This window comes from Emydura macquarii, unplaced genomic scaffold (assembly GCF_026122565.2).
Source record: "Emydura macquarii macquarii isolate MOO-44397 ecotype Brisbane River unplaced genomic scaffold, CSIRO-AGI_Emac_v2 contig_312, whole genome shotgun sequence".
Lineage (NCBI taxonomy): Eukaryota > Metazoa > Chordata > Testudines > Chelidae > Emydura > Emydura macquarii.
Window position 1 is genome coordinate 14,580,375 of NW_027130449.1, and position 26,780 is coordinate 14,607,154.

Consider the following 26,780-nt stretch of genomic DNA (forward strand, 5'->3'; position numbering starts at 1 on the left):
ACTAAACATAAACTTTTATTTCATTCAAGGCAAAGCTAAATAAAACTCTGTAGTGCAAAATGTGTTTTAAAGGCAACAAACAGAATGTCCCTACGCATCCTGTGTTTATTTACAAGTATATACTATATGTATTTATATACACATATACATGTGTGTCTAGAATATACACGCTTCCTTAACACCTCCTCAGTTTGAAAGGTTCTAGTGGGACACCCCATTTTAAAGAGAGGGAATGGCTCGAGAATGGGCAGAATTTTTCAAGCCAGTGGAACCTTTTAAGCATCCCCATTGGTCAGTATATATAAATCCATACGTGCGTACAAGTACATAAATAGATTTCCAGCAATGGATGCTCTTAAGTTTTCTCTATTCAAGCCAGAGGAATAATCCATGCATAGTACAGCATTGCATATACCATGTGGCAAGTGGAACAACGTCCAGATACTGCTTCTAAAAAACCTAACAGGTTATGACAGCTAAAAATAACACTTGAACAAAATTAATTTTGTGCCCCAAACTTTACTTGTCCTTAGAAGTTCTTCACAAAGGCTGGACTGGAGATTTCATGGGGTAATTGGAAGATTTCGTGTCTTTTGGTTTAAAACGTCATGAACGATGATGATGATGATACATTAATAATACTTTGCATTTATTCAGTACCTGTCATCCAAGGATCTCAAGCACTTTCCAAACACCCCTGAGAGGCAGGTCAGTATTATTATCCCCATTTTACAGATGAGGAAACTGAAGCACAGAGAGATTCAAATGATTTGCCCAAGTTTACCCAAAGAGAATCAGTAGCAGAGCTCAAAACATAGAATCCAAGCGTGCTGACACCCAGCTGCCTTTTCTAACCAGTGGACAACACTGTAAACCACAAACCCTACCTTCCAGAGCACGTCACCTTTGCCCTGCACCTTGTGAAGCTCTGTGCACTGGTGTAAATGACTAGACAAGGTGCAGCACAGCCACCAATCAGCAAGAAGTTTGCAAACTCCCCTCTTGAAAAGTACAGCTACAAATGCACCAGCACAGGCTGCTTCTTTGGCTTCCTCCTATTCCAACTGCACTTGCATTTGCAGAATTGTGTGCAGGTTCAAGCATGCAGCTGGAACTCACTGTCAATGACTATCAGATTCAAACTGCATCCTAGTCTCGGGTGAAGTGGCACAGAGCCGCCTTCTCCAATAATCCCCCTGTGCTGCTTCGGCAAGCCTGCTGTGAGCTGGGTCAAGCCGGTTAATGTAAACGAATTCCAGAAGACTCCCGTGCAAGTCAATGTTCTCTTGTACAACCCATCCAGGCAGCGTTCCTGTCCAGTTACAAAGCAGGAAGACTCTTCTTGTCCCCACCTCCCTCCCCCATGCCTGAAAAGTCAAGACCCTTCTCGGATTCCTGATTCCCCACAGGAGAAGGGGATGAGTTTGTTTCTTTAGTCTCATTAACACACACAAAGATACTGCACACACGAGTAATCCAGAAACCGGCTTGTGACCCTCAAACAACAAATCACATTATTTTAAAGGGTCACAGTCACCTTGAATGATTTTAAATTGAATAAAGTTTAAATTTCCACTTTCAGATCTAGCGCCCTGCAATAGCACGTCCTGGGCTGGTTTGATGTATCGAGAGAAGGATCTTCCAGCTCCCCACATACTCCAGGGTTTTAAGTCACAGAGAGCCCCAAACATCTCAGGCCTGTCTCTGCTCCCCCTCCTCTCTCTCTCAGGGTGTATACGGCCACCCATTGCTGCAGTACCCCACACCTTCAATAGCAAAGTCCCTAGCAAACTCCATTGTGTCCCTGGCACCTCTCCTGAACACCTGCCTGCCTGCTGTTCCTGCGGACAGCCCCGTTGCAGGACCTGGGGAACAGACTACCTGAGAGCTCCGGAAAGCCAAGCTCAAGAGAATGAGACAGGACGTGCAATCAATCATCAATGAACCAGCAAGGCTGACTCTATAGAGTGTGGACAAACTCCCAGAGCGCACAGAATAGAAATGAAAGGAAACGAAAAAGGTCTCTCCAATCTCTCAGTTCTCGCCAGCTGAGGGGCCAACTGCAACAACAGCAGGTGTAATGTGATTTCCACATTGACAGCGTCCCTTTAAACACAAAAAAACAACATCTATGTTTAACCTGGTAAGTTTCTAACCTTCCAAATAGCTCTCTGCTAATGATACTCTGTCCTTCTCTAGCACTTTTCACCCAAGGATCTCAAAGCCCTTTACAAATGGTAATTAATGAAGCCTCACAACATCCCTGTGAGGTAGGTCAGTATTATTATAATTGAGGCACAGAGAAGCAAAGTGACTTGCCCAAGGTCACAGAGTGAATCAGCAACAGAGTCAGGAACAGAACCCAGGAGTCCTGAATCCAAGCCCTCTAACCACAACTAGACCGTGCTCCCTCCCGGGACAGTGAATGAGGCTCCACATTCTTTCTTAAGAGAAAGGGAAACAGAATCCGCCATTTTCCCATTTAAATCCATTATAAAAACTATTTGCCTAACTACTTAAAGCCTTGGTACATCAGCTTCTTCAGTGTCTGTCACTGTAAGTGCGGAGCTTAAGAGAGTAAAACCAGAACTGATGTAAAAAATACGACAACTTCTCCCCAGGAAACCAGCCAAGTACACGCACAGAGCGGGAGCAGCTGAACGGACAGCGGCCACAGCAGGACACAGGAGAGGGTGAGCCAGTGAGGTCAAGGTGCGTGCTACAGGCCGTTCTGTCTGGCCCGAGTGCAGACTGGCAGCTCAGAGCGCATGCCCTGCTCACAGGCCTCCATGGCACCTTCCTTCCGGAGGGTTTTACGGTGCTTTCTTCTGCCATTAGTCAGAAGCAGGGACTTTGAAAATCAGCTGTTCTTCCCTGGCTTTCCCTCTCCATCAGTCGTGGTGCACAGCCCGGGAGGGTGCCGCAGCACATCCACCATGCAGAACACAATGAGCTGTGCAACATGTCCACAGAATTAACAACAGGTACCCTGGAAATCCCCCCAGCACTAGGCAGCCAGGCACAGGGAATGGCGTCATGGCAGAGATTTACGCCAGTATAAATGAGACGGAGCGGCTGAGTGGTGTGCAACGCTGCGGGGACAGGCAGGTGGCCCCCAGGAGCTCCCTGCTAAAACAAAACCATTCCCAGCACTGCAGGTGTCACCAAGCCACCTGTCACCACTTCCACCAAGCCCTTTGTTCCCTGGGGTGACACCACGCCCTTTCCTACCTGGTGATGGCTGCAGGGCGCGGATTCTAGCTGCGTTTGGTGGAGACGTGACCATGTCACAGGGCCGAGCTCCGGGAGATTCTGTGCCCCAAAGGTACGGGCCAGGACCAGCTTCCTTGGGGCCTTAGGTGTTAACCGGGGCGCGCGTTTGGTATGGAATGGCAGACAGCTGCCCCTGCACTGGGGGAGAGGGGATGTGCCTGGTACCTCCTTCAGCACATGCAGGAGAGCTGCCATACTGCAGAGACAAAACCTCCCAGGGCGGATGTCATAGAGAACGGCAGCAACTCTGCAGCATAGTCAGAGAGGGCATGGGCTGCAGTAGCCTCACGCTGGGAGCGCCTGCACCCAGCACAGGGAAGAAGAAAGGACGCCCTGCTCGTCCCACCAAATGTCCCGGTGCCAGAGGGAGCCGCAGTGCAAGAGGATTTGTACCAGACCCAGGCAAGGTGACGACATCCTCACTACTACCCTGTACATCTGGGACCGCGAGGGGTCGTCTCCAAGGGGCACATTCTGCCCTTGGCTATGCCTGCGCAGCCCGCGGGCGTCACTGGGGCTGGGCACTCGTAACAGAAGGCAGAATGTGGGCCTGATTGTCTCTAGCCCTCTGGGAACGTTGCCAGGGCCACGCTGCAGAGCCCAGCTCAACGCCTGATGTGGGATCTGCCTCATTTTCCCTGCACTGCTCCTGGGGAAGCAGGGAGTGGAGATTTCTGAGGGTAAAGGCACAGCCAGCACGGGACATGTAGCCAGCCACTGCCCTCAGCTGGTGGGCTGAACTGGGACCATTCCTGCAGCTGATCAATATTCCCTCTGCTCCGCCCCATGAACCTGAACCTGTCACCCCAGCTGCCCCTTTCCAGGTGTGCTCCCATTACCGCGTACCTTGGCCAAGTCCCAAAGACCCTCCAGAAGGAAGAGAACCCCAAGAATTACACAGGCGGCGCTGCTGCCAGCGGGACAGGAAACACCACAGAGCAGATCGTGCAGCTTCACTGAGAGCCAGGAAAGAACTACGGAGAGGTACAGACAATGACTCCTTCTCGACGCCCTCAACACTTTACGACTGACCTAGCAGAGCTCCCAGAGCAGGTCTGCCAGGACCCCATTCATTGCTCCCCTGCACCGTGTGTCGCCGTGTGCAAAGTGAGTGTGCAACGCTCCCCAGTCAGGCTGGCAGTGCTTTACACTCCCCTGGCACTAGTGCAAGTGGGCACACAAGGGGCAGGGCAGTGGAAAGCCAGGCCCACCGCAATCACACAGAGCAGCAGGCGAACAGCTGCTGTGGGTAACTAATGGAGACTCTGGCGTCCCCTGGCCGCGATGTCTCCCACCCTGGGCACCACAGGCAGCTGGTGACAACGACACAGAGCTGCACAAGCCCGGGCTGACACGGTGGGCCATGCACCGGGGGTGGAATGCAGATGGCAAGGTAGGGAGAGTCCGTCCCACGAGCAGCACCGGCCCGTGGCCCAGCTGCTGAGGTTAGCAGGCAGGAAGAGCAGTGAAAGCCACCCTTGATAAAAACGACACATCATTTGGTTCAGAAACGCGCTCTGCAGCAGTGAAAGCGGAGCCCCTCTTTCTCCCTTACCTTGCGTGCTGAGCCAGCCCCGTGCTCAGGCAGGGCCAGGAGCAGCGCTAGCTACGGCGAGCGCCCCATGCAGCCCTGCACGGCCGGGGCTCTGCACCAGGAGCTGGCTGCCCTCGGCATGGTGCGCTGCCTCCCTCCAACGCCTGGCACCCCTGCCTCGCACTGTGCCCCACGCCCAGCCGAGACCCGCCTTCTCACGCACCCGGCAACAGCCACCTGGCACGAGCTCCTGCTCAGGGAATTCCCAACTCCTTCCCGCTCTCCATCCTCTCGGAGAGGAGCTGACCTGCTCCCTTCCTCCTGCCGGCGTCGCCGCCTGGGCCCACAGCCCGCCCCAGGCCACACGGTGTTCCAAGTCTGGGCTGAGAAGCGGCATGAATTGTAGGCATGTGCGTTACACAGATACGTCTCGAGCATTCTTAGTTTCAAAATAAAGTAGGTTTCCCCTCCCCCCGACCCTTAGATTTTTGCTGCCTCGTGGGTCAAACGGGGTTTGCTTCATGCCTTTGGTGGTGCTTTCCGCTCCGCCTTGGAGCCCGCCAGGCCATTCTCAGTGTTGTCGACCCCTGACGAGCTCACGAGACACTCCTTCCTAGGGGAGAGAACCGTAGCTACAGCACGGGGCTGGCGCCTGCAGAGCACTCTCATTCCTGTGCACCAGGCAGGGCAGGTGCGTATCCCAGGGCACCGGACGCCAAGAGATCCTGGCTCGGACTCCGCCTGCTTCCCCATGCTGGTCAGAGGACTCATGACTACGACTCCAACACCGCGCTAAGAGCTTGGGGCACAGTCTCCAGGGAAGCCGTGTGCTTTGGACATTGACGAGAGGACTGGGCAAGGCTGGTCACAGGAAACAGCCCTGCCACAGCTGCCGTGCCGGCAAAGGCAGCAGCAGGCTTTCGTGCATGCCTGCATTAGTTATACAAACCCTCCTGCTGGCCCCAGGACCTGTTCGGTCAGCGTCCTGGCCCCAATTTTGCAGCTGGGGAAACAGGGGCACAGAGAGGGGAAGTGAAAGCAAGCTAGTGGCAGAGCTGGGAACAGAACTCAGGAGAGCTCGGTTTCCAGTCCTGGGCCCAGGTCGCGAAGCCATCCTGCCTCCTACCCTCTCCTTGCTAACCCCGCAGTGAGACATCTCCGGTGTGCAGGCGGGGCAGCCAGGTCTGAAAGAGCACGTGGTTCCCGCTGGCCCAAACATCCATGCATCTGGTCCTCATTGCGCTGTGCCCAGCACAAATCCAGCCCGCCTTACACACTGCCCCCACCTCCACCGGCCCTGGCCCGCGACCGGCCCGACTCACTTCTTCTCCTGAGACTTTTTGAGGATCAACAGGACGATTTTCTTGATAACCAAGATGAGGATGAGAAGGCCGACGAGCCCGCCCACGGCTGACACGATGATGATGGTCAGGGTGTTGTCCACGGCTACCACTGCAGGAGAGAGCGCCAGAGGGCGTGTTAGGGACGAGCTGGCGCGGAGAGCCCCGGCAGCGTGGTGCCTCCGGCCCTGAGCAGCAGGAGACAAGCAGCCCGTGATGGAGCCGCCTTTCAGACACCCGGTCCTCGGCAATCACCAGAGTCGCAGGGGCGTCTCAGCCGTCTCCATGCCGCAGAACAGCTCACGGCTTTACAGTCAAATATCCACGGGCTTCACCCTCCCTGCTGCCGCCAGCCTTCCTACAACAGCATGGCTCACGGCTGAGCTGGCCCATAAGCCACGTGCGGGAGCTTTGCCCAAGAATGCCCCCCGTGGCCAGCGGCTCCTGGACTGGAGCAGGGCCCTGACGTTTCTCAGCTACCATCTTCTGTGGCGATTTTAGGGGCCAGGTTGCGGGCACTCGGCGTGAGGGTCTCAACTTGGGCAGCCAGAAAAGATCAAGGGACTTAAAAGCCAGAGCCCGCTGTTTGAGAGGTTGACCTTGCTCACTGGCAGGAGGAGGGGTGTGAATTGAACGACCCCCGATTCTGCCAACGCCCCTAACCCTGACCTGCGAACCCCAGCCGATCCGCCTCCCCGGGGGCTCTCGCTGATGCGCACAGCCATTGGCTGAGGACTAAACAAACGTTCCCTGGTCACCCAGCCCAGACTAGAACTCCGGGGAGCAGATTCTACCCTCAGTGACACCAGTGGAAACCCAAGAGAACCAGGAGTCTGGACTCCCAGTCCCCTGCTCTGACCGCTGGCAGCACATCTGTCCCCCGACACATACCGCCTGTCACTCGAGCGAGCCTGTCTATCAGCTCCAGAGAGGTGAGAGTGTGAGGGCTTTTCCCGGCAGACACTTACTCTCCTGGACCACCTCCAGGATGATGGTGGCGTTGTGCTCAGCGCCCTTTTCTTTTGGGTTCTTGACATGGCACGTGTACGGCCCAGCGTCACTGAAGTCCACGAACATGCGGATGGAGATGTTGTTGTCCTTCCCAGTGGTGTTGCCAACTAACTTGACCCGAGGGTCTCTGAATATCATCTTCGGCTCTGCTGCTTTGTTCTTTATCATCCCGCGATATATCTGCCGGGGGAGGGAACACAGCAGGATGCTGAGTGCGTGAACAGCAGCGAGGCCCCAAACTCAGCGAGCCCCAGACAAGGAAAGGGCTGGAGAACTCTGCCTGCCAAGTCAGAGACAGCCCGGGGCTGGAGCTGCCGAGGCTGCGGGTCGGGTCCTGTCTACATGATGATTTCTAAGCGTGTTGCATCCGGGTCAGGGGCAGTGCCATGGCTCAGTGACGGCTGTAGTGTAGGTAGGGCGCAGGCCCCCTACAAGTGGGCAGGACGTTCTCTTTCTAGCCCTTCCCTGCTCTCCGAGGATTGTGTCTCCTTTAGGCTCGGGGTAGAATGGAAATGCTTGGCCTTTGCCCAGGGCTCCCAAAGCCAGTTATTCCTCTCAGCGGATCCCCACCCCGCCACCGAGACGTCTCCGGAGTGCCAGGGACACAGCAGTGAAATGCAGCGGGCAGCAGCAGGGACACTCGAGAGGCTGAGCGGAGAGGGGGTGGGTCTTCTAACGGAGGCCGAGCAGAACCAGTTCCATGAACTCTCCCACGAGGCCAGTTCCTCCTCGCCTCCCCTGCACTTCATCCAGTGCTGGGGCGAGGAGGCTCTTCTCCTTAATAAGCCAGGTCCGTATGAAATGACACCTTTGTTTAGTGCCTTTTGGGCCCCTGAGCTCATCCCTTCCCGCAGTTCTGCACACGCGTGTGCACGCACGCAGCTCGTGCCTCCTGAGGGAAAGGGAAAGGGAAAAGCAGCTGCATGCCTGGGTCAAAGAATGGGGCGGTCCAGTCAGCAGGCCTGCCTCGCTCGCCCTGGGGCCGCGTTAGCTGGAATGCACGTTCCACCCCACAAATCCAGGAGCTGCAGCCCGGGCGGGCGCCAGTCCCAGGAGCACCCACCTCCGTGGGACGCAGCCGAGGAGCTGTGCGTTCCAGCAGCCAGTGCCGTGCGTACCCAGCCCGAGCCGGGCTCCCTGGTCCGCTGGCGGCTGGCCAAGGCTGGGAGGACTGCAGCGCAGGTGGGCTGGCTGGGGGAAACCATGCCTCACGCTAGCGAGCAGAGGGCGAAGTATTCCCGGCGAAAGGGGGTGCTGCTCAGAAGCCTGCGGCCCTTTGGCATCTCACGGGAAATACGAGAAGGGGCCTGATTAGCTGGAAAATTCACTGTGTCTTGGCCAAAATGCTAACCTGCTCCAGAGTGAAATGGGACGTTTCTGAGCAAAAGGAATTTATACGACCCCCGGACTTCCCATTCTGAAGTCACCACAGGCAAATTTTGCAGAAATGATTAAATCTGAGGGCAGCGAAACCAGCCAGAATGAAATGGTGACTTTTCTGGTGCCAGTGTGGAAGAATTTCCCCCTCCTCCCCCCGTTCCACCCAGCTCCACCCAGCAGCGTCTCCTATGGGCAGCTATGGTGCAGCGCCAATAGGGTGCACGGGGCTCTGAGGGGGTGACTGCCAAACCAGATCCCTCGTGGCCAACAGGGCATCCTAAAGCAGGAGACGGGATTCAAATCACTGTTTAAAGCACTGGCATCACTGTATCCAGGGGCACCCGGTCAGTGCTGGGGGGACCCAGAACCGCGCACTCAAACCCCGAGAGGAGCAGAGCGCGCCACGCACCATTTCAGTGCTGTTGTAGTACCAAGTGAAGACCAGGTTCTCGAACCCAATGCAGCTGGTGAAGACGCAGGGCAGCAGCACTTCGGAGCTGTTCAAAGCCATCACAATGTTGGTTTTCCCCACAGAGACCTCCAAGGTGACAGCCATGGAGAAGAGATGTAAACCTGCCGGGGGAAGCAGAGCGCAAAGACATGTCATTTTCCACAGGGGCAGCACCTGATTCCCATTCAGGGACAGACATCTCCTGGGGCATGCCCAGAGAACATGCAGTCACCTGCTGACAGGACATGACAGCTGGTCCATTACCTGGGCTCCCTGAAGGCAGCACACATGCCAGCACCTGCTCCACCTTCTTAAAGGACACAGAGCAGGACAGCGCCTCAGGAACATGCACTGGGAAAAGGCAACTGCAGAGAGCGTCAGTAGGGAAGGCCAGCGTCTCCCCGCGCTGGCCTTTCACCGCCATGCCTCGCCCTCGCTGCTGTCCAACGCAGGGCATACACCACCCACAGCTGGTACCTATGTGGCAACCCCACTCGGGAGCTCTAGTCCTGTTCTGAACAGCCAAGTTTCTACAAGCCAAACACCACCCCCGAATCCAGGCTGGAGGGGTCCTGGGCTCTAGGCTCCAGCCCAGGGCAGGGCAGCGAGGGGAGCTGTTCTGGAGGCTGCCAGAGGGAACGGCAGTCATGAGGCCATCTCCACCTTCAAGCCAACCACAGAAATGACGGGACCTGCGACGAGGAACAGCAGCGCCGCGAATCTGGTGCTTGTTTAAACCCTGGAGAGCAGCCCAGTGGCCAGGCAGTGCCTGGACGGTTCTGACCCAACAGAACCAAGGAGCGTGGCAGCGCTGGAGAATATCTACGGTGAGTTCAACGCTCCGGGGCAGGATTTACTTGTGCTTGTCCCACAGGGGAGGGTTTGGTTCAATCCCCCCCAGCCACCCATCACTGCAGAGGCCGCTGGGGACAGGATTCCTCGCTCCATCAGGCTCCAGGAGGAAGTGGTGCGGTTCGGGCCCCTGCCAGGCTCCATGGGGTTATCAACCTTCGTCGCCCCTCTGCAGCTGGGCTAATGCTGCCTGCGCCCTCCAGAGCACCATGTCACGTAGGGGGAAGTCAGGCCCGGCGGGATGCGGCTGAGCAGAGAAGCTCCCTCCAGAGAAAGCCTCCTCCTCAGCCCGCAGAGAGCAGCATTCCCACTCAGCCAGGGAAGGCCTGATGGGCAGCAGGTTTCCTCCTGGCGCCGCTCCTACTCACCGAGCCGTTTCATGCTCTCCCTGCACAAACAGAGACTCAGCCAGCCCAACGCTCCCCTCTCTCCGCCCAGGGCTATACCAGCGACACGCCGCTGGAATCAGCCGACCCCCGCTCTCACCCCGGAGCAGGGAATGAAGCCATCGGCAGCCCCTGCCCCCAGCACATCCCGGCTAACAGCCCACTCCTGCAGGCACCTCCTGCCCATGCTTAGCTCCCAACGCAGGAGCCATCCCATGGGAATTAAGCACATTTGTAGACAGGGCCTGAAAAATACAGAGACCAGGAAACAATGCACCGTGGGCGCAGAGGATGGGGCCACTGTATAGCTCCCAGGACGAGGGGGGCCCAGTGGATGGGGTTACCATACAGCTCCTGGGGGGAATGGAAGGGGATCCCATACAGTTCATAGGGCATGGGAGAGGGTGGGGCGCAGTGGAAGGGGATCCCATACAGGAGGGGGAGCAGCAAGTCAAACTGGGATCGCTGATGGCATCATACAGATGTGGGATTGTCTCTCCCTGATGCGAAACCCCCTGAACAATCCACCCGGACACACGGTTGCCCGCATTAATTCCGAGGGAAAACCCTCCCTGCTGCCTGCAAAGCAAGACAGATGCTCAGCTCCAGCCCTCCCCGCTGCGCCAAGGGAGCCCGCACACACAGCCACTCACAGGGACCCAGGGAGGGGAAAACGTGATCAGGGAGTGTCAGCGGCAGGGCTGGGTGGCGTGGGGGGTCAGTGGGTCGCCTCGATGTGTAGAAGGGGCTGGCGTCAGGGGGGTAGCCGGGAGCGTGGGGTGCTGCCAAAGGTTTTTCATAAAGCGAGTTCAAACAGCGCTCGGCACCTTGCTCCGGGGTGAGTCGTGGTTCCCTCATCTCTGCTCATCCCGCGCGCCAGCATCCCCAGCCAGCCGGTGCGGTGCGGTGGGTAGAGTCCAGAGCCCTGTGCAGAGCCTGGCACGCCCGCTTTGCACAAAGCTTCTCCTCGGACTGCAGCTGACTGGTCGCCTTCAAATTGCAGACGTCAGCTCTCCCGCTCCAGCCCTATTAGCAGGGCAGAGACGCACCATAAACGCGAGCGGATGAGATCCCCGCGTAGAGACCCAGGAACGTGTCTGAGACGCACCGGGGGGGTGAGGGGGTTGTGATGGCAGTGATGAGGGGCCAGCACTGCACCTTGTGTGCCCCAACACTGCAGCGCTGCCTGCGTTACAGCACCTGGCCTAGGAGCACGGGCGTCTCAGACACACGAAACCCCTCGGGGCAGGCTGAGGAAGAACTAGGGCCAGGCACCTGCTACTGCACTTGCCCAAGGGGTGCAGCCTGCTCCCTCTCTAGCCCTGCCGTGCTCCCAAGGGGAGACTACGGTGCTGCTGCTTGTCTGGCTCAGAAGTGAACCCGAGTCGTTCATCGCTCACGTCCCCGCTCTCATTCCCGCGTCACTGGGCTGATGGAAAACGCCAACATTCTCAGTGAGAAAACTTCTTATAAAAGCTTTTTCAACCAGCTCCAGGTCGGGCCCTCTCCTGACAGGACTGTGTAAGACATCAAGGCCTGGGCAGCCAAATCTCCTCTCCCAGCCCTGGAAGAGGGATCCCCTCCAAGGCAGGGTTTCTGCGGGCGGTGCCCGTCCTGCTGACAAATGGAGGGTCCACGATATTAGCAGGGAAACGAGGAGTGCGGGCTGATTACAGGGGACACTGTCCGGTTACAAAACAACAGGCATTGACATCAGTCACTCCACTGACTTCAGTATAGCTTCCTGGATTTACAAGAGGAAGTGAGGGGAAAAGCAGAACCCAGATAGTTTGTAAACATTTTCTGACCACCTTTTCTATAGTGGAGGATGTTAGGCACCCAAAATACAGGGGTCATTGCAGCTCCCACTACAATAAATCAGCAACAAATGTCCGTAACTTCTTCTAGAGAACCATGGACCAGGCAGCAGGGGATTTTCCTTTTTATTTGTTTTTAATGCTCATCTGCTGCTCAAACGCTCTCCGAAAACCACTGCCGCCAGCTGCAGCATGGTCTGGGTTTGGCTTACGTGTGGCTAGCTTGTAGCCCACACATTCCAGCCCATCTCATCTCCAGGGCAGTCCGAGGACTCCAATGGAGTGCAATTAGAACTACCCCACCCCCGGGCCAGCATTTCAGCCACAGCCTCACCCATGTTCCAACCACGGGGTCCTCCTCAAGAGATACAGGGGAAACATGACAACAGATGTGGCACTTTGGCCTTCTCTTAGCCTCATTCTCTTTTATCATCATGCTGTATATGAAAGACCTGCCCTGGGGTTTTTAAGCAGACAGAGAGCTGTGAGCACTCCTATTTACATTAGGAATCGATAATGCCTTAAAATAACAGTGTCTTGCATTTCTAAAGCACTTTTCATCCCACAGTATTCCTAAGGGCTCTGGGCCTGATCTGCCCTGCTCGGCACCAGGTGTCACTGACACCAGCACAAAGTGGGTATAAAACACGACCATTCTGATGGGTGGCACTTTACACTTGTGTACATGATGACAAGGCAATGGAGAACCAAGCTCTAAATGTGCATGAATCTTTTCCCACACCACGGAAGTGCAGCCAGCTCTGGGGTGGAAAGTAGCAGCTATTTAGCTGCAAGACCACACAGCTGTTTAGGGTGGGAAGTGACAAAAAAAGACCCTAGCCAGTTGAAACTGTAGGATGAATGTTTGGGAGGGTGAGCTGTAACGACCCACTATGGGATACGGAGGCTGAAAATCTGGCTATTATGGAGAGGGCCCTAATATCTGTACTGACCGTGAGGGATCAGGGTTCTACCTGTATAGAAGTTAAGCATCCCTAACACCACAAAACATCACTTAGCACCACAGCAGAGCATCGTCTCAGCACTGACCCAACATTACTGTATACAGCTCCTACGTCCACCCCCACACAACTACTCACCGGCTCCTGGTTTGCAGGCCGGCGGGGGGAGCAGGACTGGCAAGATCACAGCACTATGCAGAATGGCTACAGGCACGCCTGGATCTTTACAGGGTCTGTAAGAACTTTGTCCAGACAGGTGCAAGCTAGCTGCAGAAATGAATGAGGGTCTGCTGGAGCAATCATCGGTTGCTTCCAGAAACGTCATTGAGACCAAGCTCTCCCATCAAAGGCGTGCGAGCAAAGCAACTTGGAGCAAATCCAGCACACGTTTAAAACCAAGGTACAAACCCTGCACTGGGACACCACCCTGCTCTTTGCTCTGTCCCCCAGCAGCAATCAATCCAAGCTGCCAAAACAGAGGGAGGCCTCTGTATGCGTGTCCTTTCTGCCCCCACCTTCATTGCTAATGCAGCAGCGTTAGAAGACTGGTCTTTGCTCCTCTGCGATCAAGGGATTTGAGTTGCCTCGTTCTCAAAATCACGGGTGGCTGCTTGAGACGTCAGCAGCGTCATTCAGACATGCAGGGACCAGCCTGCCGCTGCCCTGCACTGGGGGAGGTCACTTCTTCCCACCACTGCAGAGTGGGTTTAAAACATTCATGAATCCGTGTTCTCCATTCGCTCTGGGCGCTGGCAACATTTTAAATCCTTTGCACAGGTGCGAGCGAGAACCCGCAGAGCAGGGCAGCAGGAGACACTAAGCCAGGGGTGGGGAGGTTTGCACCATTTCTGCTCCACAAACCCCTGGTGGGAGGAACACCCATTTTACAGGCGGTGGGTGGAGAGAGCTGGCAGGTTTCCGTGGAAGAAGGACGCTCTGCCCTGCCCCAGCTCTGCTATCACCACCTTTTGCTATTGCTAAACCTTATGGCACCTGCCGACTGGCTGCGTCCCTTGGAGCCGTGATGGAGCTCCCCAAGAGTCAAGGGAAGAAGTGAGAATGGAACCCAGGAGCCCCAACTCCTCCTCCCCTTGCTCAAGTCACTCCAAACAACCCTCACGTAACCCCACCCTCACTGCTCCGGCTTGCCGACACACGCTGCGCCGGAAACACCCCGACTGGCCAGGCGCTCAGTGCCAGTCCGGGACCGCCGCTCAGAGGCAACAGACTCCAGAAATCGACTGGAGCCAACGGTTGTTAGACGGCACCGTGACTGGAGGGCCTAGGGCACCATGCGACTGGGATTCTCCTCAATGGCCACTGGAGGCCTCTGCTGTTTTACAAAAGGGCGACAGACAGAGCACTCATAGCACTGGTACCCATCACGCTGGCCCCCTCCCGCAGCCAGCGCACCTGGGCATAAACCTTCCCCCTCCTCCCACTCACCTCCCACACCACATCACAGAGGGAAGATCTCACAGTCCACCCAGAGCAGAATCCAGCCCTTTGAGCTTCCTGAGGAAAAGGGCTGAAGCGTAGTCACACCCCTTGGAGGTACAGGAGTTAGACAGTCTGTGAGGGTCCCTGAAGGAGAGCAGAGCTGTTAAGACTTGCCTGGCTGTAACACGGAGGTACCACTCCTGCTCTCTCCCAGCGTCCTGTTTGGGGTGACCTGGCTAACCAGACAGTGCAATGAGCTTCAAGGCTTCTGTCACTGGAATTCCCAACTCAATTACTCAGCCGCAGGCAGATTTGCACTCAGATTCCTCCTCCCTCCTTTTTTTTTAGCCTGTCTGAGGACAAGGTACAAAGGGGTCCAATTTCCTTCCTGAGATTAGAAGAGCCACCAGCACCTGGTCTTAGAACTCAAGATGACCCCAGCTCCAAACGTCTGAGCCTCTGTTCTAACTACTGCACCCATGGCCAGTTTTTTCTTCGCAAAATAAGGCTGTCCTTCGTTTATTTGGGCTGGGATTTTCAAAGAAGCCTAAGGGAATTAGGCACCTAAATCCCACTGGAATTCAAGCTCCTTTGACATTCCAGCCCCCGCCCCCCCGCCCTCCCAAAAGGCTTTGGGTTTTACGTACCGAAAATTCAGTTCAATTCTCGTTTTCAAACTCTCTGTTCAAAGAACAAGCACTCTATACAGACTAGGACAACTGCGCGGCGGATAATGACACCTGGACCGGTACGCATGTGGGGCCTGCTGGGACAGAGAATACAACAGCGGAAAAAGCTGCCACACCACATCTTGGCTCCCAGCCCCTGGCTGCAGCCAGGCAGGGTGCATTGCAGAATCTCTTCCAGGTTCAGACTCGGGTTTACCCACCCCACGCAGTGCCCCAGATATGCACGTCTTTCCTACGCTGGGAAGGAGGGTATGAAAGACGTTTTTAATTCTGTAACTATAAATATTCTCAGCTGCATTAAACACTTAGGATTGTTTCCTTTGGTCCCTGATCGATATCCCCCTCCCCCCTCTTTAATTTTAGCAGTTACCTGTCTGTGCTGTCTGCTAGCAGATCAGCAAAATGAGAACAATGTTGGTGTTTTCTCTCATACGCTCCATGAGACAGGACTGCAGCACATTAGTAATTGATGCAGCGAAGGCAAAGGCCTGGGAGCCAGGTTCCTATTCATGGAGTGACCTTGGCATGTCACTTATCCTCAGAGCCTCAGATTTCCCATCAGCAAAATGGAGATCATCGGTCCCAGCCCTGAGTGAAGCGCTTGGAGATCAGGGGTGAAAGGTTCTAGAGGGGTGCATGTGCTGGGAACTAGTTCTTGCTGCAGCCAGCCGGGTGCAAATCAAAGCAAAGTTTATTTGCTGTGAGCTGCTCTTTCCTGGTGGAAATGTAGAGTTTACCCAAACCTACAAATATTTTTCCATGGAGAAGAACCAATCAGGGCAATGTTTATAGGGCTCATAGAAATGGGTAGAGCTAGGGACTGCAGTAACACAAGAACACAGAGGCTCAGAGGGGTCTAGCGCTGGAGAGGTACATATGGCAATACAGGGCCATGCCATTAGAACCTGTCCACAGTTAATTAACTCCCTTGTCCCAACTCCCAGATTTATTGGGAGCCTGGTTACATTTGATGTTCTTCTTACGGCCGGTGACTGCGGGAGCTGATTACATGCCACTCTCAGGTTTCCTTTCACACAAAGCGAGCTCCAGCCCGCCTGACTGCAGGGGACAGCCTGAAGACAGGCCTGAGAGCTCCCTAAGGCGGAGAAGCCAGACAGCAGTGAGCACTTGGTAAAAGACTCCTGGCTTCTCAGCCCCTAGGGTTGGCTCGGCCATGCTGGGAATCAGTGCCCTGCCCCGCTCCCTGGGACGATGCCCAGGGCAAGTTCCCTCCCCGCCCCTCCAAACAACCTGCCCTCCCGGACCGGCCGCGAACCCGGCTCCTGCTGCTGCCTTCCCCGCGCTCAGCACCGCGGCGGGGCCCCGGCGCGCAGGATTCGGCCCGCTTGTGTCCGAGGCCGAGCAAGGAAGACACCACAGCCGCAGCGCCAGGCACGGGCTGGCCCCTGACAGCGGGTGACACCAGCCCCAGCCCGGGACGCACCGGCTCGGAGAAGCCCCGAGAGCGCCGCGCCGCAGCCGCAGCCTGCTCCGCGCCCCCTTCCCTCGGCTCCCGGAGCCGCGCCGCTCCCGCCCTCCGCGGCGCTGCGGGGAGCCAGGCTCGGCCTGCGGGAGCCGAGCGAGCCCCGCCGGGCCGGTGTGCGGGAGCCGCCCCGCGGAGCCGAGCCCCGCTCCGCCGCCCGGCCGCGCCAGGGGAAGGCGGAGCAGGCGGCGCTCGGGGCGCATCGCTTCCCGGAGCAGCGCGGCTCGCACTCGCCGGTTCCTTACCCAGCAGAGCCGGCCCCAGCCATCCTCCGCGGGGCCGGCGCCGGGCGCGGCCGGAGCCCTCGGCCATCCTCCGCGGGCAGCGCGGCGCGGGGCTGCCGGAGAAGCCCGGGCGAGCGGGGCCGGTGCAGCCTGCAGCGGGCAGGGCTGGAGCCGAGTGTGGCCGGTCCCGGTCCCAGCCGCATCCAGCATCCGGCCCCCGCCCCGCCCGCCGAGCGCAGCTGGAGGAGGGCCGGGCAGGGGCAGGGGCAGGGGCCGGGCGCGGCGCGCTGCCAGCTCAGGATGCTGCGGCGGGGAGCCGGCTGCTGGGGGGGGTCCCGCCAAGCCCGCGCCGCAGCCAGGCTGGGCCGGCCAGCGAACTGGGCGGGGGCCGCTCCAAGCCGCAGGCAGGGCCGGGCTTCTCTGCCCTGCCCGCCAGCCCTGCTCCTCTGGGGTACCCGAAACCTGCCAGCTCCCCCCGCCGCGGCAGAGCTGGGCCGGGCCGCAGCGCCCCTGGCTTCAAAAGCCCAGGACCCTGCGTCTTCAGCGCAAGGAGAGTCTCCCCTAGCTGGCAGCAGCATAGGCTCTATGACACACAGCAGAGCAGTTCTGGAGCCCCAGGCACAGGGGGCGCTGTATTACACCGGCGGAGACAGAATTTCTCTTCTCAGCTAGGAAAGCATTTGTGCTTTTCACGGCATCTTTCAGCAGAGTCTTGAGGCAATTCACACTCCTCAGTTCTCACTCCCTGCCTGTGAGTGGCTGGTTACAGCTGGGTAAAGGAGCCCTGCTCTAACCACTAGGCTGCTGGTAGGTGTTCTTGGGTGCTTTTTCACATGGTGCGTCTAGGCTGGTTTCTTCAGACTCCCCTTCACTGAGGCTGGGCTTTGTTTCTCTGTCAAGTAAATTAAAAGAGGTTTGTTGGGTTTTTGTGTACAGGAACAGTGACGTCATTTTATTGGCAAAGCTGTGATCATCGCCAGAAGAGATTCCTGGGTTTCCTCCAGTCCCACTGCATCATAAAATAGACTCAGATTGCAATTGCCTGGAACCTTTTATAATCCACCGTGCATTCTCAATGAGAATATGTTTTGCTTACACAAGCCGGGGTGAGCTTGGCCAGTGGTGGATTCTCTGTCCCTTGCTGTCTTCAGCTTTCGAGCAGAGATGCTTTAGTCACGCAGGAGCTCCTCGGCTCAGGACGGGGTGAGGGGATGAAATTCAATGGGCTGGGGTTTACAGATCGGACGAGGGGAGCTGCTTCTCCCTTCGGGCTTTAAAAGCTCTGCATGTGCTGAGAGCTGACACAGAAACAACTGGCCCATGGAGTAAAACCTTCGAGAAGTGAAGGCTTCAGTCTAACTACACCGGCTCTCTGCAGCCTGCCTGTGACTGTGGCATCCGGTAACAAGGTGCTGAGATCTCCTGTGCTGCCCTGTGTCCTCAGCACCTTGCACAATGGGACCCTGGAAGGAGCAGGGGACCTGGGCACCCCTCAGCCAGGAGAAGCCATTCAACTATTTGGCTGATGCAATTAGCAGAAAACCCTGGACTCAAGATCCAGTCCAGCAGTTAAGCTCCTACTTGGTTTTCTACAGAGCTGGCCTAGGCCCACCAGCCTTAGAAGCCAGCCAGGAATGGAGCCTGGGTGTCCCCCATGTCCGTGCAGAGGACACATGGGCCAGCTGAGCAAAGCACATCTCCTTGGAGTATGACTGACAGCTCTCCATCCCTTCCGCTACTGTGGCTGAGACACCATAGGCAGCAAATATTGCCCTCCAGTCTCCGAAGCCACACGTGGCAGCAGATGGCTAGAGTCATGGCAGAGAACGGAGGGGGATGTTAGACAGCCAGAGACAAAACTTTGGCGCTTACATTTGCTGCCTGAGAGTTTATTTCGGGCTAATTGGCTCACCCCATACTCCATACACCTGCAACCTTCTCCTAACCACTGCCTCTGTTAGCCTTAACCGGCTGCAGACCACAGCCACGCAGGAGTGGGGAGGAGCTCTCTCAATATAGGTCCCTGATAATGCAACTGCGCTGTGTAAGTGCATTACCTTTCCTTTCAGCTCCATCAGATAATCACACCTCCTTTGCCATGCACGGCTTGTATGGAGTGTAAAGCTTCTTGGCTCCTGAGGAAATTCTTGATGGGCAGGGAGAGGAGATGTTATAAATATCAAGGTCGTTAGAAGTGCAGTAACATGACAGTGATTGCTCCTGAAATGGATGGGATTCATGAATAGCGAACAGCGGGCTGGCCATGTATGTCTTCGTGGGAACTGTCCCTCATGTAAGGGGGATTCAGCTGTGCACAGGCTGCTAACTGGGACCCCAGCCTGGCAAATTTGTGGGGCTGACCGATCCCTGTAGTTTGGCGAGGAGTTCGCCACAGTCCCTTGTTTGTTTTGCTGATGCAGCCCAATGCAGTTTGGCTGGAAGCTGAGGTTAGCTGAGGTGAGTCACAGATGCTTCTCTCAAACCTCCAGGGCAGGCAGAGAATACTCGGGGGATGACTTGCGGGGGCTGTAAACGGCCCGAGATGGGGTAATGAGGATCTCAGAGAGAATTCGTCACAGCTCTGCACAAACGGAGGGAGGGAGGGAGGGAAGAGACCTGCAATAGCACAATTGCTGTTTGATACAGTTTGTTGGACAACCTCCAGCACAGTCAGAAGCTCTGCTGGGCCTCATTTCAGAGCTCCGAGCAGGAGCGATAAATAAGGCTGAAGCTGGAGCACGTGGGCCCCAGCAAGCAGGATTTAAGGGACTCAGATTAAACTTTCAGCAAGGCTGTACTTTTTGGCTTTGGGGAAGCTACTTTGAGGCAGCTTGCAAAGCCCAGAGGACTCCTGATTGGAGCTGCAGGAGGGTGAGGAAATGTTTGAGAAAAGGTTGAGAGAGATGGCAACTGAACTTTATCCTGGCTGAACCTCGACATCTTGTGGTTGAGCAGGGAGGAAAAGAGCAATGGAAGATCTAAGCAAGAGGCTTTTCAAAACATGCACGATCTGGTAGGAAAGAGAATTAGGTGATCTCTTCAAACCAAAGCAGCAGCCAGTTCAGAAGGATGATCAGAGGTCAAACAAAAGGCGCGCGTTGAACCACAAAGAACATTTCGGCAGGCACTAACACACTACGGTTGTGCACCTGGAGGATGAAGTGGGATTGCATCATGCCAGGAGGTGCACTAGGAGCCATTCTGGATGGAGCAAGCACCATGATTCTGCACATTACCGGGCTGTACTTACTTAGCTATTCTTGGAAAATAATTGGCACAGGAAGAGAAAAGGTGAGGGCACAGGGGGCGGTTGCCACATGCTCCAGCAGCAGGCAGAGGATGCGAGCACAGGTGCCTTCTAGATGCAGCCATGTCATCAATCACTGAGTGTTAAAATAGAAACTGACTGAGCCTCGGAATGTAGGCCGGAGAGCAGCTGCTCAGGAAAGCCAAGACATAGCACTGTGCTCCCAAGGGAGGATGTGGGAACAGAGACAGACATATCAACCCAAGGAGATGGGGTGGGGCCAGAGCCTTGGCAGAGCGGTTGCACTGAGGCCTGAATGTGGTTGTTTGGTTTCTAGCGACTTTCTGGAACGAGGAAAGGAAGCTGTTCAGGGGCCGTGTGTGGAGCATGAAGGGAGAGCAGCTGTGGTAAGGGCTTGGGCATGGTGGAACCAGTCTGTATATGCAAACATCCAACCTGAACCACCCACCCCCACTCTGAACTGAACCTTTTTAGGGTTCAGAAATGCTTGATCTACTTTTGTCTTTAAATTACTCTTGTGTTGGCACTGCCTGCGCACTCCCTGGGTCCAGCAGGGAAAAGGAGGTGCCAGAACAAATCTCTCCAGAGCGCCTGCTCCTTGAAGACATCTAGCCCAGGGCAGCAGACCCAAGAGGTTCAGAAAACTCCTCTTCCTCCTGGCATGACCTCATCATCCAGAGACGCTGGCTCCACCTTCAGCGAACTCCTCCCAGCCCCTCTGTTCTGTGGCAATCTGCCATTGCACCTTGCCCAAGTGGTTGTAGTGCTAGCGTGCTATCCAGTACGAATCTCCCCCCACTGACATGAGTGATAGCATTTTATGCCCACTTTGCACAGGTTCACAACACAAGTGGCCAGTTCTGATGACCCTCCTAAACAACAAGGGGCCCAGCTCAGTTTCTGAGGGCATCCCAGAAGGACTGTCCATGCTTTTTTTCGGGCTCAGAGGAACCCAGGAGCTGTACCATTATCTCCAAGAATAGTGTGGGCTGTTCACACCCCATTGGTCTAGACCAGTGGTTCTCAACCAGGGGTACACCTACCCCTGGGGGCACGCAAAGATCTTCCATGGAGTACATCAACTCATCTAGATATTTGCCTACTTTTACAATAGGCTACATAAAAAGCACTAGTGAAGTCAATACAAACAAATTCCATACAGACCCTGACTTGTTTGTGCTGCTCTGTATGCTAGAAGCACAATAATTTATATTCCGATTGATTTATTTGATAATGATCTGGTAAAAATGAGAACGTCAGCCACTGTTCAGTAACCGCTTGCCGTGACACTTTTGCATTTTTATGTCTGATTTTGTAAGCAAGTAATTTAAGTGAGGTGAAACTTGGGGAATGCAAAACAAATCAGACTGCTGAAAGGGCTACAGCTGTCTGGAAAGGTTGAAAGCCACTGGTCTATGCCACTATGGCACCCCCTAACCTCCGCACAAGAGTAGGTGGGTCTCAGCTTTGGTCCCATTTGTAACAGGGACAGTTTCCCAGTAACCTGGGTCCCCGGCCAGCCTTCAGGAAGTGACCCAAGGGGTGTTGAGAACCGGACAAATCTCACCTGCTGCCTACCCAGGTCCCTTTCTGCAAAGTCCAGCACAAATAGTTGTGTCTGATTACAGGCATCCTGAGACTGGCTCATATCAGCTTCTCCAGGCAGATGTCACCTTCTCAGCATGGCAGGAGAGAGAGTTCAAGGGCTTCTTCCAGCTGGCATGTGCAAACACTCAGCCACAAGGAAACCTGGCCAGGGAGTAAGGGAGACTCATACTTCAAGGGCTTCTGAGTTATTTTGAGAGAAGGATGGACTGTGAGCCTCAGACCGGACATATCCCTGACGCACAAACAAGCCTGGCTGTCTGCCCTTCCTCTTCCTCCCTTCTGTTTGTGTTCTGCATCACCTGCCCCATCCTCTCCCCGGTCCGTTTCCCCATGCGTCCTCCCCCACATTGCTTTCTGCAGTTCTCACTGGCTTCTTGGCACTGAAGCCCTCCAGGTTCTGGTTTCTCATGATTATTCTCTGCAGGAGCCCAGAGTCATGTCAGGTGTTTTACCCACAATTCTTCTTCTTCATTACCTCCTTCCCCACTTTCCTCCCCTGCCCCTCTCCTGCTCCTGGCCGCAGGGATAAATTACATCCATGTGCGTGTAGGTCTGCAGCTCTTTGAAAGGTCAGTGGGAGCAGAACTGGCCTGCGGCTCACAGGCACGGTGCAGAGACTGCACTCCCCTGTGCCAATCGCTCAGGGATCTTATTTTCTACCCACCATTGCCCTGGTCACTGATGGAGAACGTCCCAGCGCCGCTGTTCCCTGTGCCGGGGGATCTCTGGCTGTTTAGGGTCTCACCTTGGTACTGCAGGGCCGAGTGCAAGAGCATCTCTCATGACAGGCACAGGTTTCGTGTGGAGTCAGCCCATCTCTGGCTGCGTGGGGTTTCTCCTCTTGTCTCTGGAGGGGCTCAGTGGAGCCAGACTCCACTGTTCTTCCCCTCCCGGGCTTCAGGCAGATCTAGTGGAACCCCAGCGGTTTACAAAGCACTCACGTGTCCAGAGCCCGTGGTAGTGTCACCATACACAGTGCTGCAGGCCATGCCCCGAGTCTGTATCCGCCCCAGGCTCCTGGCAACACCGCGTCATTTATTAGCAAAGGTAATGCGCAATCTGCCCTGTGCCCACCCAACCAGGCCTCTGTGCTCCCTGTACCTCCCACCTCCGGCCTCTGTGCCGCCGCTATCCCACCTTCGCCCCAGGTCATGCCTTCCCGCCCCAGGGACGCAGGGTGAGGAGGCTGCACTGGAGTTGCTATGTCCCAGCAGCACTGGAGGGACAACAAGCCCAGGCAGCCCTGACACAGCCTCAGCCTGGTTCCCACCTCCGGCGGGCCAGGCCCAATCAGCCCCGCTGCAGTACGGATAATAAAGCAGACTTGCACTAAGCAGAGCTGGCAGATCCCTGTGGATCCTCCTGGCACACTGCCCCAGCTCCCTCGCCCCTTCTCCAGGAGCCTTTCGCACACATGCCAGGAGCAGATCTGAAAGGGTGTTGGAATAAAGCTTCTGAGGCAGACGTAAGCCCCAGTTCCCTGCTAAGTTACCACCCCATTCTCCTCCCCTTCCCATCACCACTCCCCCGCAGCCCAGACTGACCCCTGCATCCCTAGCCCCTCGGGAAGAAGGAGCTGGGGCACCAGAGCCAGAGAGGATTTTGCTGGGGAAGTCAGAACTCCCCTGCCAGAGACAGAGGAGATGCTGAAATGTAACTTCCCATCAGCTCCTTACATTTCCTGCAAGGTCCTGCAGCGCTGACTCTTCAAGACAAGCCTGTCAGCCAGTGAGCTGGGGGAAGAGGGCGGGAGAGAAGACGCTCTGACCCGATGCTCCACAGAGCAGCCCCAAGTGGGAGAGACTGAGCTCCTAGAAACCTGAGCAAGTTCCGAATGCAGACGACTACGGTGAGTGCTTGGCAGCCTTTCCCATCCCAACCCTGCCTTTCCTCCCTCCAGCGCAATAGCATGCTGCTGCCTCCCCCTTTCTGCTCAGGGCAGGGGTTTTTACTTAATCAGTTCTAGGCAAGTCCTTTGCCATCAAATCCCGCCGTCTCGTCCAGGTAAATGCTATAGGACCATAGAAGTTGGCCCCTTAAAACTCTTTGGAACGTAGGGATTGCCGGTCTGGATCAGACAGGGTCAGTCTTGTCCAGTGTCCTGTCTCCATCACAGCCCAGAGGAAGGTGCAAAGCACTCAGCAGTGCCCCAGTTATGGGATATTCTGTCCCCAGGGAAAATTCCTCCCTGACCCACATGCTCTGAAGCTGGGAAGGGCTGTAAATCCTCCAAACTCTTGCTTACTTGATTGCATTTACTGTTATGTGTCTGGTACTCACAGAAATGCCTCATCTCTTCTTTGAGTCCTGCTCAGCTCTTGGCCTCAGGCTCTTGAGTAAGCAGTCGTGTGTTAAGAGGGCAGGTCTCTTCTGGATCAATATTGGTTAAAAGACAGGAAGCAAATGGTCAGGTGTCACATGGAGAGAGGTAAATAGCTAAATTAGGTATAGGAGTAATTCAGGTTATTCCTTCTAAACATGCATCACTTTGCATTTAACAACACGAATTATTATATGCCAGCACGTTGCCACAATTCACTTATTTTGGTTAGGTCCTCCAGCATCCTTAAAAATCCCCTCTGGTCTTGTCCAGGCTAAAGAATTTTGTTTGTAGTGTGGGTAGCTGTCTGGGTCCCAAGATACGAGACAACCAAGGTGGGGGAAGGAATATCTTTTATCAGACCAATTTCTGTTGGTCAGAGAGACAAGTTTTCAAGCCACACTGAGCTTTTCTCCAGGTAATAAGTGCGTCATCTGCAAACGCTGCCACCTCTCCGCTCACCCCCTTTCTGCAGATTGTTAATAAATCTATTCAACACCAGTTCTGCTATGGCACCCCCAGGAACCTGCTATTCACCTTTGGCCAGGATGAAAATTGACCATTTATTCCTGTTTTCTATTTAGCCAATTTTTGATCTAAGACTCTCGCCCCATGGCAATGTAGCATTCTTCAGTAACATTTTGTGAGGGACCTTGTCAAAGTCCTTTTGAAAGTCTAAACTAATTGTCGAGCACTTGTTCTGTATCTATTCCTGTACTGATACACTCAGAGAATGCCAAGAGATTAGAGAGGCACAAGTTCCTTTGTAGAAGCCACACTAGCTAGACCCTCTCATCATTTAGTGGTTTTCATTTTTGCAAGCACTATTCCAGGCACAGCAGCTTTTGTAGGGCCACTCCAGATCCTTTTAAAATATAGGTACAACATGTGCTACCCCGCAGTATAGTAGTGGATTTTAATGGCAGGAGAAGGAAGAATTTCATATAGGTGTTCAGAGATTGGTTCTTGGCCTTCCGTTATTTAACATCTTTATCAGTGACCTGGAAGAAGATGTAAAATCATCACTGAAAATTTGCAAATGGCACAAAAGTTGGGGGAAGTGGTAAATAATGAAGAGGCTAGGTCACGGATTCAGACCGATCTAGATGGTTTGGTAAACCGGGTGCAAGCAAACAAGATGCATTTTGATCCAGCTAAATGTAAGTGTATACAGCTAGGAACAAAGAATGTAGGCCATGCTTGCAGGGTGGGGGACTCTAACCTTGAAGTGATAACTTGGAAAAAGATTCGGGGGTCGTGGTAGAAAAGTCAGCTGAACATATGCTCCCAGTGCATATGCTCCTACTCGTCAAAGCAAAGTGGGGTTTGATGGGTGCTCTCCCAGGGAAAGCCAGGTGCTGGAGGAAGGCTGACTGAGCAGATTGGCTGGGCAGATCACAAACAGTGCTCCAGACTGGCAATCCAATGCCTCAGGCTGGTGACAGAGGCCGCTTTGCTGCAAGAGATCCCACCAATGGGGTCAGCTGTAGACCTTCAGTCATACATGAACTGAAAGATCCAGGAGATTTTCCAGACCCTGCTCTCCTAGACAAACTCTGACTCTGAGAATTACACTCAGCCTCATTAAATGCCCCTTGCCGTTTCACCCAGATACAGTATTCCCCTCACTTCCTGTCCTAATCTGCTGCAGGGTGACAGCGTGCATTCTGCCTGCCACGTTCTGCCCTGGAGATGGCTGCATTTCAATGGCAGCTGAAATGAGCCCCTGCATCTATGCCTCACTGCATTCCCCAGCCTGGCCAGGCCATTGTGGGGACAGAGGAATGGGAATTCTTCCAGGAATACCATTCCCCCACTGGGGTTCTACTTTACGAAGTCCAAAAAAAAGTTGGAATAAAGTGTCTCTGGCCCCTGGTCTTTCCCCTTCGGTTCAGGGAGGTACACAGCCCTCCTCTCCTGGGCCTGCATTGCTGGGATCTCAGCAGCTTCCCCAGCTGCTTTCTACAGGAACATTTCAGCAACCCTGTATCATTCTTTTGCTTACTTCACTGGGCTGAAGTTCGCAGGTAGACATCCTTCCCCATCTCTGTTTCCTGGTCCTCCACTGGTTACTCGGGGTCTCCTTGTTCTCTGCAGCTTCCTCCAGCAGCACCTTCATCTCACGGGGTCAAGGAAGATCAATGAGCAGAGCAGAGCAGAGCAGAGCAGAGCACCTTTCTCTTCTCTTCTCTTCTCCTCTCCTCCCGCCCTTGCAGAGGACCCGTCCCACACGCTCAGTTGGGTAGCAGGCAATCAGTCGCAGGTGTACTGAACCCTGTTCCCTCTTAAAGGGCCCAGTCACCCTGGGGCATCTATGTTCTTGCAACCTGCTAGAACTTGTAGCTAGAACTTGGGACAACCTTTAACTGGTAATAATCCAGATAACAATGGAGGTTTCCGGTTTAAATAATGAACAATTAATTCTCTGCTGAAAAATACAAACCTGGGGGCTGGAGTCGGGGAGGGCTGTGAATTTCCTGAACCCTGGGCCGGAGCCTCACTGTACCGCAGGCTCTGAACTGAAGCAGGGCTGACTCTCAGGCTGTAACGCGCAGAGCAGCGCTCCTGTCCCCTCATCTCCCGGTGAGCCTGTCTCCTCTGTATAACTGCAAAGAGCTGCTTCTCAAGGTCACAAGTATCCGAGAGGGAAGGAGGGAGCTGGGGGGGGGGGGGGGGGAGAGCAGCTGCAGGGACTGGCTTACTGACGCACCTGCTCTCAAAACTGCCAAAATGAGCACGGGG

The 26,780-nt window shown here is 55.0% G+C and overlaps 1 protein-coding gene across 3 annotated transcripts; it reads right to left on the reverse strand.

Annotated features, from left to right (window-relative positions):
* On the reverse strand, positions 1-26,620 carry SCN4B (sodium voltage-gated channel beta subunit 4). Of its 3 annotated transcripts, none has more exons than XM_067566224.1 (5): positions 26,482-26,620; positions 8,948-9,111; positions 7,116-7,338; positions 6,130-6,259; positions 1-5,420 (listed from the first exon to the last, which is right to left on the reverse strand). In XM_067566224.1, exons 2-5 carry the CDS (start codon positions 9,092-9,094, stop codon positions 5,327-5,329), a joined length of 594 nt encoding a protein of 197 aa, XP_067422325.1. In that variant the 5' UTR covers positions 9,095-9,111; positions 26,482-26,620; the 3' UTR covers positions 1-5,326. The 3 variants fall into 3 exon arrangements, with proteins under 3 accessions (XP_067422325.1, XP_067422317.1, XP_067422312.1); XM_067566216.1 differs by lacking the exon at positions 26,482-26,620 and adding an exon at positions 16,864-17,041; XM_067566211.1 differs by lacking the exon at positions 26,482-26,620 and adding an exon at positions 9,254-9,856.
* Positions 26,621-26,780: the final 160 nt, after the last annotated feature.

What these genes read in the sequence shown, in the direction of transcription:
- SCN4B (XM_067566211.1), bottom strand. Translation starts at nt 9,638, where the DNA reads ATGACTGCCGTTCCCTCTGGCAGCCTCCAGAACAGCTCCCCTCGCTGC. An exon ending in CCTGGAGGTGGTCCAGGAGA is followed by an intron (nt 6,260 to 7,115) that starts GTAAGTGTCTGC and finishes TCTCTCCTGCAG; the next exon opens with TGGTAGCCGTGGACAACACC. An exon ending in AAAAAGTCTCAGGAGAAGAA is followed by an intron (nt 5,421 to 6,129) that starts GTGAGTCGGGCC and finishes TCTCTCCCCTAG; the next exon opens with GAAGGAGTGTCTCGTGAGCT.